This window comes from Petaurus breviceps, unplaced genomic scaffold (assembly GCF_028583685.1).
Source record: "Petaurus breviceps papuanus isolate PSGF00001 unplaced genomic scaffold, PetGlider_PUasm1.0 90847, whole genome shotgun sequence".
NCBI lineage: Eukaryota > Metazoa > Chordata > Mammalia > Diprotodontia > Petauridae > Petaurus > Petaurus breviceps.
In genome coordinates this window covers 25,435,897-25,449,016 of record NW_027187360.1, presented here as the reverse complement: position 1 = coordinate 25,449,016, position 13,120 = coordinate 25,435,897, and the positions used below count along the sequence as shown (strand labels likewise).

Below are 13,120 nucleotides of genomic sequence, written 5' to 3'. Positions count from 1 at the left end.
GGGGGGGGGGGGGGGGGGGGGGAGGTCTGCCTGGTTGGCTGTAATGCAGAAGACATTCAGGGTGGGTGAATCCAGAGCAGTCACACACAGAAGGTAAGAAAAAACCCCAAGGAGCATACAGACATGCTTCTGTCCAGATGTCCAAAAGCAGGGCTTCCCTCCATTCAGAGCTTTGGATATATTTAGCTACATAAACAAATATCTTCTATCAGGGGCTCTGCTTCCCTGATGACCCTTAACTGATAGCCCCAACTGATATGAACAAGGCTCTTCTCATTCAGCTATGCCAGCTCACTGGGAGGGGGAGGTAGAGAAAATATGTCACCCTTCCTTCATCAGTATCACTTGAGCCTGAGTTTTAACTCAGAGATAATAATTGCTAACATATGGCGCTGACTATGTGCCAGTCACTGTGCTAAGAGCTTTACAGACATTATCTGAGGTATATTCTGAGTAACATCAGAGGGAGCTGGGGAAAGTCCACTTCAGATTCAGTGCCTACTACCTTCTAATCCAACTGCAATTTAAAAAAAGAAAACACCTCACTTTAGGTTAGGGCATCCTTTCAGGGACCTGGAAGCCTAGAACAATGTTTCAAGGACTTATGATGTCATCAGCATGAGTTCCCTGATTCACTCAGATAATAATCTCAATCCCTTAATGAATCACAAATGGATTTGTGGATTGAGGCCTGAGAGATCATTTAGTCCAGTCATTTCATCTTACAGATGAGTAAACAGGCCCAGAGAAGTTAAATGACTTACTCAATGTCCCACATGAAGTAAATGGAAAAAAACAGGATTAAGACTAAGAGCCTTTCACTCCAAATCCAAGGCTCTTTCCATTATGATGGAGTGCCACCATTAATAGCCTTTGTGAAATGCCAGTTGCTACAAGGAAAAATATTAACTCATTGGCCAATATTCTGGTGATAAGACTAAATTTGACAGGCTGGTCCTTGAACTACAGTCTGTTACTGAGCCTGCACTCAAAAATTTTTATTAGTACCAGAGCTTGGGCTCTTACAGTACAGCCATAAGAACTAAGGGTCATTTCCATGCCACAAGGAGGCATCAAAGCACTGTAGTGGAATTTCATGAGGTTATCTTTTAAAAAAAAAAATAGGCTTAAGATCAGAGAATCTCAAGCGGAAAGGACAGGAGAGGTCAACTGCTATCCCAAGGATGAATGGCATTTATAACATTCCCAACAAGTGGGAATCCAGCTTCTACTCAGAGCCCTCCAATGATGGAAGAAATCATTACCTGCTACTGTAGCCCAGGCCACTTTACGACAGCTAAACCCCACCCCCTAGTAAAGCAATGAGTTCCCAGAACTCAAAAAACAAAAACCCCAGCCACATTTAATGAGCCATGTCCCTAACTGCAATCAAGGCCAAGCAAGAATTTGTTAGTCATCTCTCATCATTGATGAGATGGCCAGACCCTAATATTCCCTATAAAGTTTTGGGCCAGAAAGACCCAAAAAGGTATGTGGCAGTAACCTTCCATTCAACTACCTGAGGTAAAGGTGGGCTAGCTTCCTCCAAGGTACATTGGCGAGAGAAGATGCCATGCCTATAAGGAGAGGAACTACTCATTCTGACTCAATCTCCACAACCTTTTATGTGCCTGACCCCATAGTTCAGCCTGAAAAGCACACAGGCAGACCTCTGGGGGCCAAAGGGACTCAGAAAGAACAGAAACCTCAGAAAAACCTGGGCTTAAGAGATCAGTGGCTTGGGAACTCCTGGGTTTTGATAAAATTTCCCTGCAATCCCAAAAGACAATCATTTCATCCGATTTCTTTTTTCCATGCAACCATATCTCCTCTCTCCCCTCTGTATATATACATACATCTATATTTACATATGAGCACACGTATATACAAATACACATTTGTATGCATATGTGCACATATAAATACATACACACATATATATATTCTTCACATGCAGGCTGGGTCAGTTGTGACAGGCTCACAAACCACAGCTTCCTCCCAGCCCTAAACTACCGGGGATACGACAGCTGTTGGAAAATGCCAACTCCAGCCCAATTTCCTGCCTGTACACAATGGCTGAAACTCCAGACACTTCCTCATATTAATGGTCCCTCCAGGACCAAAGCTTACGTGTTGTATGTCAGGAGAAGGGCAGCAGCTTTCTCAGCCTTGGGCAAGGTAAAAAAGGGTTGCTCCTGGATTCTGCCAGGATTTCCAGGCATTCCCTGGGAGGCTAACAGTGTGGACAACTTCTAGGGCCTGGGAAAGTGCTACTACCAGTGCCCCTGTTCAAATAAACCCTGTCCATTTGTGAGGATCCGACTTATCCTGGCCAAGAGATGCTTCTAGGATGCCCTGGCAGGCAAAGATGTATTTGCTCCATAATCTGCAGAGCTATGAAGGCTAAACAAAGAAAAGAATCCTAGAGAATCACAAACTTCACTGAGGCTCAGACTGACTCCATTTCTCAACCTTCCTGTGAATTTACTAGACGGTTTGTGGCCTTCCCTCTCCCAACTTGTTCTTTGCTTGGATTCTGGAGGAATGCAGAGGTCTGAATGCAAGCCACTCGGATTATGTACACCTAGATAATGTGTCACTGAGAAAATAAAAAAGGCATTACCTTTCAATATGACTAAAACCATTCATTCCCCTTGTTCTAAATCAAGTCAACATGAGGCCTACGTCCTCATGTACCTCCGGCTCTGAAGCCAGGCTAGCACTACACAGAGTGGAGGGGCTAGTGCATTGTGAAGGAGTTGCTCCCTCATTTCCTGAAACCAAGAGCAGGCAGTAAGAACCTCAAGTTCCCCAGGACAAGCACAGACTTCAGGAACACCTGGGACAGCCATGCAAGTCTGTCCTCATCCCGTCCTTTCTGTGGCTTCCTCTCTGAGAACAGGTACACGGCCTGCCTGTTCAGCAACCTCTGGTAGCAAAACATATTCTGGCCTGATCTTTCAATGCAAACTTGCTCATATTATTTAAACACATTGATGTTTTCTTAAGGAACCTGGTTGCTACCTCTGAGATGATACTGAATTAAAATGAATAGTTTCATGTGAAGGGCCTGAATATTCTAATCACCTTATTCTTGAAAGATTCTACCCCAGCCTGTGATGTCTATTACAGTCTGGCCTGGCAAATTCTCAGGGAGAAGCTGGGTTTCCTAAGAGCTCAGCAAAGTGGGTCAGGTAGAAACCTGTCACAGCAGCTCATGCTCATGGTCTGCTGGCATGGCCAGATCCTTTTGTAGCACCATATGTTACTGCTACTCTGCCTGTCTTGGGCAGCAGCTTGGGGGGTCTTCCTGTTGGGAGAAGAGTAGCAGAGATGTCCGCTTTCTCACAGAGCGGGTGGTCTCATTCTGTTGCACAGGCAAGGGCTGCCCAGAACACTCTAATTCCTAACACATTGGTGAAGGTTCTGAGTATCCCCACATGTCAGTTTTCTTTCTATGTTGCTTCTCCTGAAAAATCTTGGCGCTGTGGATTCTAGGACCTTATCTAGTCCACCATTACTTGCACTGCTCAGGACACAGCTCTGATAACCTCTATTAAAAATAACATACCACCCCCCCCATACCAGAGGAATAACAATGCTTCCCCAAGAAGTCTTCACATCTTCAATCTGTCCCTGTAAATGAGGATATCTGATTGATTTTGGTATCAATAGCCTCCCAAAGTTTCCTCACAGAGAAGGAAGGCATTTACCAGGAGTCAGATGGAAGGGCAAATGGAAAAATGAAATTCCTGATATTTGAAATTCCCATAATATTATAAATTAGTCCTGGGGCAGAGGAACAGCAGATAAACTGATCCCCAAGGCCCTGTGCACAATGCATGGCCTCCAAGGTACATGTGTTCTCCTATGGGCAGAACGGTCAAAATAAATATCCACAGCAGCTGCCAGGTTGGTCTGTCCAAAACAGAACCTGTACAAGGGGCCAAAAGAATCTCTTCTTGGACTCCAGAATCCAAGCCACCCACACAGGTTACCTCACAGTCACTCTGAACTGAGAGCCCTAGGGATTCAATCTTCTCTGCATTAACAAGAATTCAGCCCAAAGCTTGCTGGGATGTAGTGTAAAACTGGGGCAGCAAGGCCTGGTGACAGGCCTTCCAGGCTTAGAGAAATGGGGAGACCGGTATGTCCTAACTACAGTATACACTGTGCCCCAGATGAAGTGCTTTATAAGCTCCTGAAATCACAGACTCGGACACATCAAGGAATTGCAAAAGGGCAAAGGAATGACAGAAAGTGACAAAAAGAAAATGTTTATTATTACTTGGAAGAAAATGAATAATGATACATACTGGAATGAGACCATTGAAATGGCCAGGCTGTGTGGACAGGCTCTCTGCCCGCCCTCCTGGGGCCCCTAACAGGTGAGGGATTTCAGTGGAGCATATATGGAGGTCGAGGTTAAAGCCTTTGGCACAGCAGCGCCCTGCTCTCGGATGTGTTCATGACAAAGGAAACTTGGGGAAGACAGCATAGAACTTCTGTAGAAGCTAGAGAACATGAGGGTGGACCCATCCTGGCTCAGTGGTTGCTGTCCCATTCTGCAAAGTCTCAACAGAACTGAAAGAAATCAAGAAGATATCAATGCCATCTTACCCGAAGTCTCCCCATAGCCAGAGTACCCAGGCCCAGGCCTTAGGGAAGCCTCACACTTAACGGGGTGATTTGGTACAATTCATACCCCATCATGAGGAGCAACAGGGGCTAGAAGCGATCCCCGTGATCAGGGACAGTACATGGCTCCATCACACAGGGGGCAATTACTGAGACAGTGGGAAAAGAGGCACACAGATCAATTCCCAATCAAACTTTAAACTGACTAAGGAGACAGGCAAAAGGCAAGAAGGAAAAAAGACACAGTCCTTGCCCTGTGGGAATGGACAGCCCTAATCACACATGCAAAATCCCCACCTGTTTTCTGAGAAGTTGGCTATGGCAGTGGCAACCTGGGGGCAGTTTTTCAAGGATAAGAACTGGAAGGACATGGGATAGGATCAGGGAGAGGAAAAGAGAGGAAAGGGAATAAAGTATTTCACCTGGGGGTCTAATCTATGGAAAAGAATGAGAAAAAGAGTATTTGTGTGTGTGATGTGCATATATCTATGTCAATGCAAGAACACAGCTGCTGGGCCTGACAGTAAAAGAAATGCTTTCTGCTTTTTAACGATATGGCTCCAGGAAGAATGACTATAAGGATGTAACCCAACCCAGGAAACAAAATGTGGTTACCCAGTCTGAGAGAGAGACAGAGGGAGAGTGTGTGTGTGTGTGTGTGTATAAATATGATGAGGAGGTATTCCATAATAGTGAGTGTCATATAGATACAGAAATCCCCATTGCACTCTGCGAAGCTGAGAACCCAGGGCAAGGTGAAGGGAGAGAGTGGTCAGCAGCATGTGTCCTGACCTTCAGGCCCATGCTCTTAGGGGAACTTCCAGCTCTTAATTATCCCACACACCCCACCCCAGTCCCAGCTATATAGGCAAAAGAGACCAAAACACCTGCAGCTGAGACAGGCCACACACACAAGAGGAAATTTAGATGATGTGAAAACAAAAGATACCAATAAAAACTTCTTTTTAAAAAATACTATTATGAAGTGACCCAGATGTGAGACAGGGAGACCCACATGACTGGACCTACCCCTGAGGCCTGGTCACCCTGATCCAGGAAAGTGACCTCTACCATTCCTCAGTGAAAAGGACTCTGGGGGAGCAAGGTGTGGTGGCACATGTCTGCATCTCTGCTACTCAGGAAGCTGGGAAGGTTGGGGGAGGAGGGGTTGAAGATTATTCAGATCATTCATGTCCTGTGACATCCCAGAGACCTCCAGGACCTCAGTACATGAAGTGATATGACCTACCTTCCAACGGTTTCCACACTCATTGCAGACAACAAAGGTAGTCATGGGCTCATCAGAGCTTCGAGTCTGAACCTATGGGAATGGAGAGAAAAGAAAGGAGAATCACAATGTATTTTACACTCATATATGCAGTATTTCCCCAAAGTCATCACTGTGGAGCCCTTTAAGCTGGCAGAGCACCAGAGGACAAAATACCAATCATATCTGCTAAAGGGAGGACCACGTTTTACCGAAGGTCACAAATTTATTAAAGAAGTTCACTCTTCAATTTTAGCTATTAATATTAACAGACAGTACCACTTCCACCCTCTTCCTTCCCACCTAACATGACATAGAAAACTAAAGCTATGATACGAGGGGGCAAAGAATTAAAGGAAACTGGATTTCTAATCCTGGTTTTGCCACTGGCTTGCTGTGTTACCCTGGGCAAGTTGTTTGACATCTCTCTGCCCAAGTTCCCCATTATAAAATGTACTGTAGATCCCTCCCTTTTTCTACCTCACAGGAAGGCTGAAAGGATCACAGAGATAATGTCTGCAAAGTACTTTGCTCTTCTGGAAGAAAAATTATCTATAAATCAAGACATTTATGACAACTACTAGAAAAAACAACAATTGTCCCTGTGTACCAATCTCCTTTTGACCTACCCGCCTTGAGCTCAGAAACAGATCTGACCTGGTCCCTGATTGATCCTCTGCTCCCATTCTGCTGGGAAGAGGGCGGAGCTTAGTTTCTATTGAGAATAAGACTTTCCAGGCCAGGAAAGTTCAACACAAAACACTCATCCTATCTTTGACAAGTCATGCTTTTGAGGGCAAGCTTGCATTTGTTTCATCATCTGGAGCTCTGGGAGAGCTAAAGAAAAGGGGATGTTATATTTCTGTATGTTAGAAATGTTTGGTATTATCATCAGGCTGTTCTAACTGCCAATTTCAGTCCTGTAAAGCTCTTAATGGGAATTTCTTCTTTTTTTCTTTTTGGAAGGCAACTGGGGTTAAGTGGCTTGCCCAAGGTCACACGGCTAGTTTGTGTGTGTATGTGTTAAGTATGTGAGGCCAGATCCAAACCCAGGTCCTCCTGACTCCAGGGCCGGGCACTCTATTCACTGCACCACCTAGCCGTCCCTCTTAATGGGAACTTCTAACAATGTATCCTACAGATGAGGGATTTTCATGTTTGATAGTCCCAGGTTCTAAAATCTAAATCTGAACTGCAATGAATGTGAAGAAGAAGAGATTGGGAACATGTTCAGACATTCAACATATCCTCAAATTCCCATTTCGTTGGATGAAAAAGTTGACATTGCATTTTTTATGACAAAGATCCATCTAAATAAATTCTCTGTCTGCCATCTCTTTCCATTTTAGGAATCGGAAGATGGATGAGACCCCTAAATTTCTCCCTCCTGAAGGCCCACTGGCCCTTGTACCTTCCTTTACCCACATGAGTCAAGCTTCTTGCTGGAAAAAAGAACAAGGTAATAAGTAAATTTAGTATCCCCACTCAAACACTGAGTCTCATAAGTAACCAATTATTACAGTGTAACATAAACCAAACCAACCTAGTTACTGCTAATAAAACTGTCTGAATCCTCTAGGGGCGAAGAAAAAAGTGTGAATTCCACAAGAATAAACAACAGGAAGAGAAGACTGTCTTGGGAAGGAGGGTGAGTAAATCTGTAAGTCCTTGCACAAACATGGACGGCTTGGCTTCCACATTGCCTGGTATAAGCTTACACCTTACTTCTCTGCCTTAGCTGCTGCCCTGACACTCTTGTCTCTTACCTTTGTGTTTTCAAGGGCCTCTCAACATCTCTTGGGAATCCAAATGTTCTCTTGAGCTCCCCCAACCTCTTGACCACGAGTATCTTCCACTTCCATGTTCGAGGGTTCTCTGTCTCCCCTCCTGCCGCTGCACCAGGGAGCTCAGCATGGCCTCTTGTGCAGGCCACACTGCAGGGCCTAGCCTCCCCTGCCAGCATCTTCACTCTTCCATATGCACCCCTACTGGTTGAACACTATTCCTATTACAGTGCACCCAACCTTCGAAACAATGGGGCATTTACATACCACCCCCCCAGTCAAAGAACCACAGTTTACTTGAGACTAAGAGTTTCACCTGAGAAAAAACCACAGAACTTGAATCACAAAATCATAGTATTTTAGAGGTAGGAGCACCTCAGAAGTCAGCTAGTCCAACTTGCACATTTTATAGATGAGGAAAATGAAGCCCTGAGATGCTAAGTGACTTGCCCAAGGAAACACAGCCAAGTTAGTGGGAGAGACAGGACTAGAACCCGGGTCTCCTGACTCCCAGTCCCATACTCTTTTCACCATCTCTCAAGTTCCTTGAGGACAGGGACATCTTGTTTTTTGTCTTTGTAAACTCTGTACCTACTACAATGTTTGGCAATAGAAGGCATTTTTAAAGTGTAACAGATGTGCATTAAATTGAATGAAAATTGGCACAAGACCACAAAATTCTAGGAGGGGAGTGGAATAAGGGTTTTCCCTTTCAGAAGTTTCAGATGACTCACCCAAGCACCAGGTTCAAATTTGATCGAATACAAGTTGTAAGTATAACAAAGCCATATCAAGACATCGTTGCATTAGCCACTTCACCATGTGACATTCAATCTGAAGAGTCCAAAGGTACAGTATCTTTATCCCTACTTTTCTTCTCTTCTCCTGTTATGTATCTTGGACACAACAAAATATCTGCAACAATTCAGCTATAATCTGGGTTCTAAAAACAGTATTTGTGCACATAAACCACTTCTTTGTAAAAACTTATGCCATAAAGGACAGCATAGACTACCAGGTAAAATAATCATTTTACTTGGAAGTCTATACTATGGAAAGAATTTGAACTGAAAGCACTGCGTGCCTGCCATATAGGGAACAAAGGAACTACTCAGGAAAGCCAGGGAGTCTTAAGCTGTCCTCATGAGCTAGCTCTCAGGAGCTCCTCAGACAGGGAGGACAAGATAAGGTGGGAAGGACCTAGACACTATGGTGAGCCCTTAGTTCAGACCAAAAGTACATACTGACAGTTCCAATTCCCCTTTCCCAGCCCGGTTCTATAATTGGAAGGGCAAGATCTGACTGTAATATTCTAACAATAGATCTTCCCCCCCAATCCTTTAATGGAAAAAAAATTCTAATAGAGCAGGAAACTATGAGCCTGCAAAACAGATAAGAGCAGTTTTACTATAGCTATCAAAATTCTAAGTGCTTACACACTTGCATCCCTAAAAGCCAGATTAATCTATTGCTTTTACCATCAATAAAGTAGCAAGGCCCTGCCCTTACATCTGCCTCTCAGTTCCAAGAGCCACACCCGATCACAGCCTTGCTAACTAGTGCCAAGAACGGAAGATACTGACCTGAGTGTAAGTGCAATTCTTTTTCTTGCACTTTCCACAGGTAAAAAGATCTGTCTGTGTGCCCCCTGTCTTTGCCATCTGATGTTCTCGGATAGCTTCCTTGGTCATGGCTTTCCTGATCTCCTTTAGCTCATTACTGGCCATTTCCTATAAGGAGAGAAAAACATTAGTGCCTAAGCAGTGCTATAATCCAAGTTCCGATAACATGAAATGAATTATATGTTACATGCTACTGTCTGCTAAAGATAACACTACAGCCACAAAACCCCCAATATTTTTAGCTGAAACCTGGGCATTATAGATTTATTCACCATGCTAACTTTTAAGGAAGAGAAAAGGTTATCTCTGCATGAATTTCATCCAGAGTGGTCACAACATAGCTGGGATCGATCACTTGTAGCACCTGGGACCAGGCAGCTGTGGTGCAACAGAAAAAACCAATGGATTTCCAGTCAGAGGATCTACTTTCTGCCATTTATTACTTGTGGGATCCTGAATTTGTACTACTTTAACCTCATATTCCTAAGGCCTCATATTCTTCATCAATAACATAAAAAGACTGGACAAGGGGATCTCTTGAAGCCATCTTGCTCTAAATCCTATCAACTATGGATTCTCAGAGTTGAAAGGAACCTCGGCGTAATCTGGACTAACTTGGCCCTGAATAAGAACCTCTTCCTCTGACATCACTCATAAACCTATCAGAACTCCAGGGAAGAGGAACTCCCAGCTTCTTTTACTGCTAACTGCTCTTCTCAATAGCTTTCATTATTAGAAAGTTCTCCCTAAATCAAGTCAAAATCTGTCTCTCTTCATCTTTCATTCACTGCTCCTAGTTGTACCCTCAGGGATCACATTGAACAAGTTAATCTGTCTTCCACGTGACAGTCCTTCAGATATGTAAGGATAACTATCATGTTCTCCACCCCATGCAAATCTTCTCTTCTCCAGGTTGAACATTTCCAGTTTCTTCCACCAGTCTTCACATGGCATGGTCTCTAAAACCCTTCATTCTTAAGAAGCATCTGTTAAAATCAGGCTACTCACTAAGTGAATAATTCTATACTTCTCCTAATATTTGCTTTACAATCTTCAACTTATAGGTCAAACAATGTAAGAAGTCTACAACAGAAATCAGCATATTCAGTAAGTTGCTCAGAAATGGCAGTCTATAACACATGATAACACCAAAATTATTAAAGGACATTGAGACAGAGACCCAGAAACCTACCAGAGCTACAAAATGGGGTCAAGTAGCAACTTATCTGCATTGAAGGACAGAGAGCAATTCCCAGCCACTTTTTATCACAGTCCACTGTCGTCTGTTTATTTTCACAATGTCCCCTCCCCTTATTCTTTCTCAAAGAACTATATGACATGTTTTTAAAACTATCTGGAGACTAAAAATTAATTTTGAGACATCTCTGAGAATTTAACCACCCTCCCTGAGATTCTTTACATAATTTTTGAAGTGTTAAACCCAGGATGAGCAATCATTGCTATGAACTTTTAATGACTATTGGACTCCACTTTCCATTTTTTAATTGTTCAATTTTTCCTGCATTTATCTGTCCCTCCCAATACCAACTTCCCCCACTGAACAACAATTAACAGGAAAAACAAAAATAAAACCCTTTTCATAAGTATACATAGTCCAACAAAACAAATTCCCACATTGGCCATCCCTGAAAATGCATGTCTCTTTCTACATTTTAAGCTCATCACCTCTTTGGCAAAATGTGATCTACTTTCCTTTTCAATCTAGTAATGTTTACAAATTTTACTAAAAAAAATTTTAAAATAAAAAAGTCTGAGAAATACAATGAACTTCAGATTTGGAAAGGACTCCCCCATCAGGTCATCTAATCCAACATACTTGAATAGAAATTGTGTCAACAATTATGCTGACAAATGGTCATCCAACTTCCACTAGGAAGGACACCCCTGTAGTGTTTATTTTTAGACAGCTCCATTTGTTAGAGAGTTTTCCTTATGCTGAACTAAATCAGGCCTGTCTGCAGTTTCCACCTGCGGATCCTCATTCTGCCCTCAGAAGTCAAGTAGAACATTCTAATCCCCATTCCATGTGAGAGCCTTTCAAATACTTGAAGACAGGTACTGTTTTCCCTTTTTTAGTCTAAACAATACCACTTTTTTTTTTTTTAACAGAGCCTCAGTTCTCTGGTCACCTTCATCTCTGTACAAATTTTAGTTTGCAAAGTCATTACTAAAATATGGCTCCAGGAAATGAACAGGATGCCAAGATGCAGTCTGTCCAGGGCAGAGTATATATATGGCTCTCAATTTTCTCCTAGTAGGCACTGATTCCTCTATTAATACAGCCCAAGATTGTTAGCTTTTTTTTGGTTACCATGTTGAACTTACAGGGCCACTAAAATGTCCAGATCCTTATTCACAAAGCACAATGTTTAGCATACGGTAGGTGCTTAATAAATGCTTGAAGCTCATCTAGCCATGCCTCTGCTATCCCATACCTGTGTAATTGATTTTTTTTAACCTGAATGTAGATTCATACATTTATCTTAATTAAAACTCATCTTATTAGATGGGAATCATTATTCTATAGCCTAGTGAGAGTCTTCTGGATCCTAACCAAGTCATCTAATGTGTTGGCTATCTCTCTTAGTGTGGTGTTATATTTAACTTGTATAAGCATACTATCTATATTTCTCCATCCCTGTCAATGATTTAAAAAAAAAGTTGAACAGCACATTGCTCAGGGCAAACCCTAGGACATTTGCCTCTTAAACAGATGCATAAGTAGACAAATTAAATTTCTTTACTCCTACTACATTTCTATCCTCTAAAAGCAAAATGGTCTAGAACAGAGGTGTCACACTGTACCTTGAGTGCTCAAATAATGTTAATTTGTGGTTTTCTAGGTCAATACTGATGGGGTATAGGCTGGGAACCCCCTGGAACTCTCCTTGAATCTTCTCACTTGATTTGGCATTAGCCTGAGGCCAATAAGCCTTCCATTATCAATATGCCCAAATCTCTGTTACCCTTAACCTAGCCTAGCCCTTCATAGTCTGAAACCTCACGATTGTCCCCTAGCTGCTTCCCACCCTTGATCCCATCAAAATCGAATTCTCCAAAATTAGCCATGTGGGCAAGTCATTTAACTCCAAATGCCCTACCTTCCCCCCCTCCAAAAAACAAAAAGAAAAATCTGAAAAAAAATCTCATTCTCTTGGTTCCTGGAATCTGACCTCTACTCACCCCAGTCCCATCAAGATCCTCCTTAGACTCCTCCTCAAGACCCTCTCCAAACCCCTCCCATCACCCCAGACTATGAGACCACCCCTAGACCTCTCCCACAGTCTTTCTGTATATATGATCCATCTTGCTTCCATGGAGATACTTAGATTCAATCTGGCACCCTGGCATTAGCATCACAAATGCTCAGATACCTTAAGAGTCTACCCAGTATGGCAAATCTTTAATAAACTTCGTTTTACTTTGGCTGAAAGAAGACTTGAATAGAATTCGTTCGGGCAGGACCTGGTGTGTCGGTATTTTGGGGTCCTGAGCATACCTAAAACTCAACATGTGAAACTCCAACAAATACAAGGCCCACAGAGATTCATTTCTATTTGAGTTTGACACCACTGGCCTAAAAACAAAAGACCTGGTAAAGAGACATCGCTAAATACTTTCCAAAAAAATTCAGTGGTGAAAGGGAAAAAGTGTAATTCCCTTTCCCTGCTGCTATGTATTGCATACTTCAAAGAATATATACTGAATTATCCCTCTAAATACCACCTCAGTGCTATTCATGGTAATGGTAGCACCTTCATACTGCCCTAGACTAGGCACCACTGGGA

At 42.8% G+C, this 13,120-nt stretch overlaps 1 protein-coding gene across 2 annotated transcripts in view; it reads right to left on the bottom strand.

Moving 5' to 3' along the window:
• Window positions 1-4,251: 4,251 nt before the first annotated feature.
• TCEA2 (transcription elongation factor A2) overlaps window positions 4,252-13,120 on the bottom strand; it is a 34,640-nt gene continuing 25,771 nt past the window's right edge. For both annotated transcript variants that reach the window (XM_069072676.1, XM_069072677.1), the window contains exons 8-10: window positions 9,273-9,419; window positions 5,888-5,959; window positions 4,252-4,584 (exon numbers count right to left, since the gene is read on the bottom strand). In XM_069072676.1, the coding sequence (XP_068928777.1) occupies window positions 4,576-4,584; window positions 5,888-5,959; window positions 9,273-9,419 (228 nt within the window). In that variant the 3' untranslated portion in view covers window positions 4,252-4,575. The remainder of the gene's footprint in view (window positions 4,585-5,887; window positions 5,960-9,272; window positions 9,420-13,120) is intronic.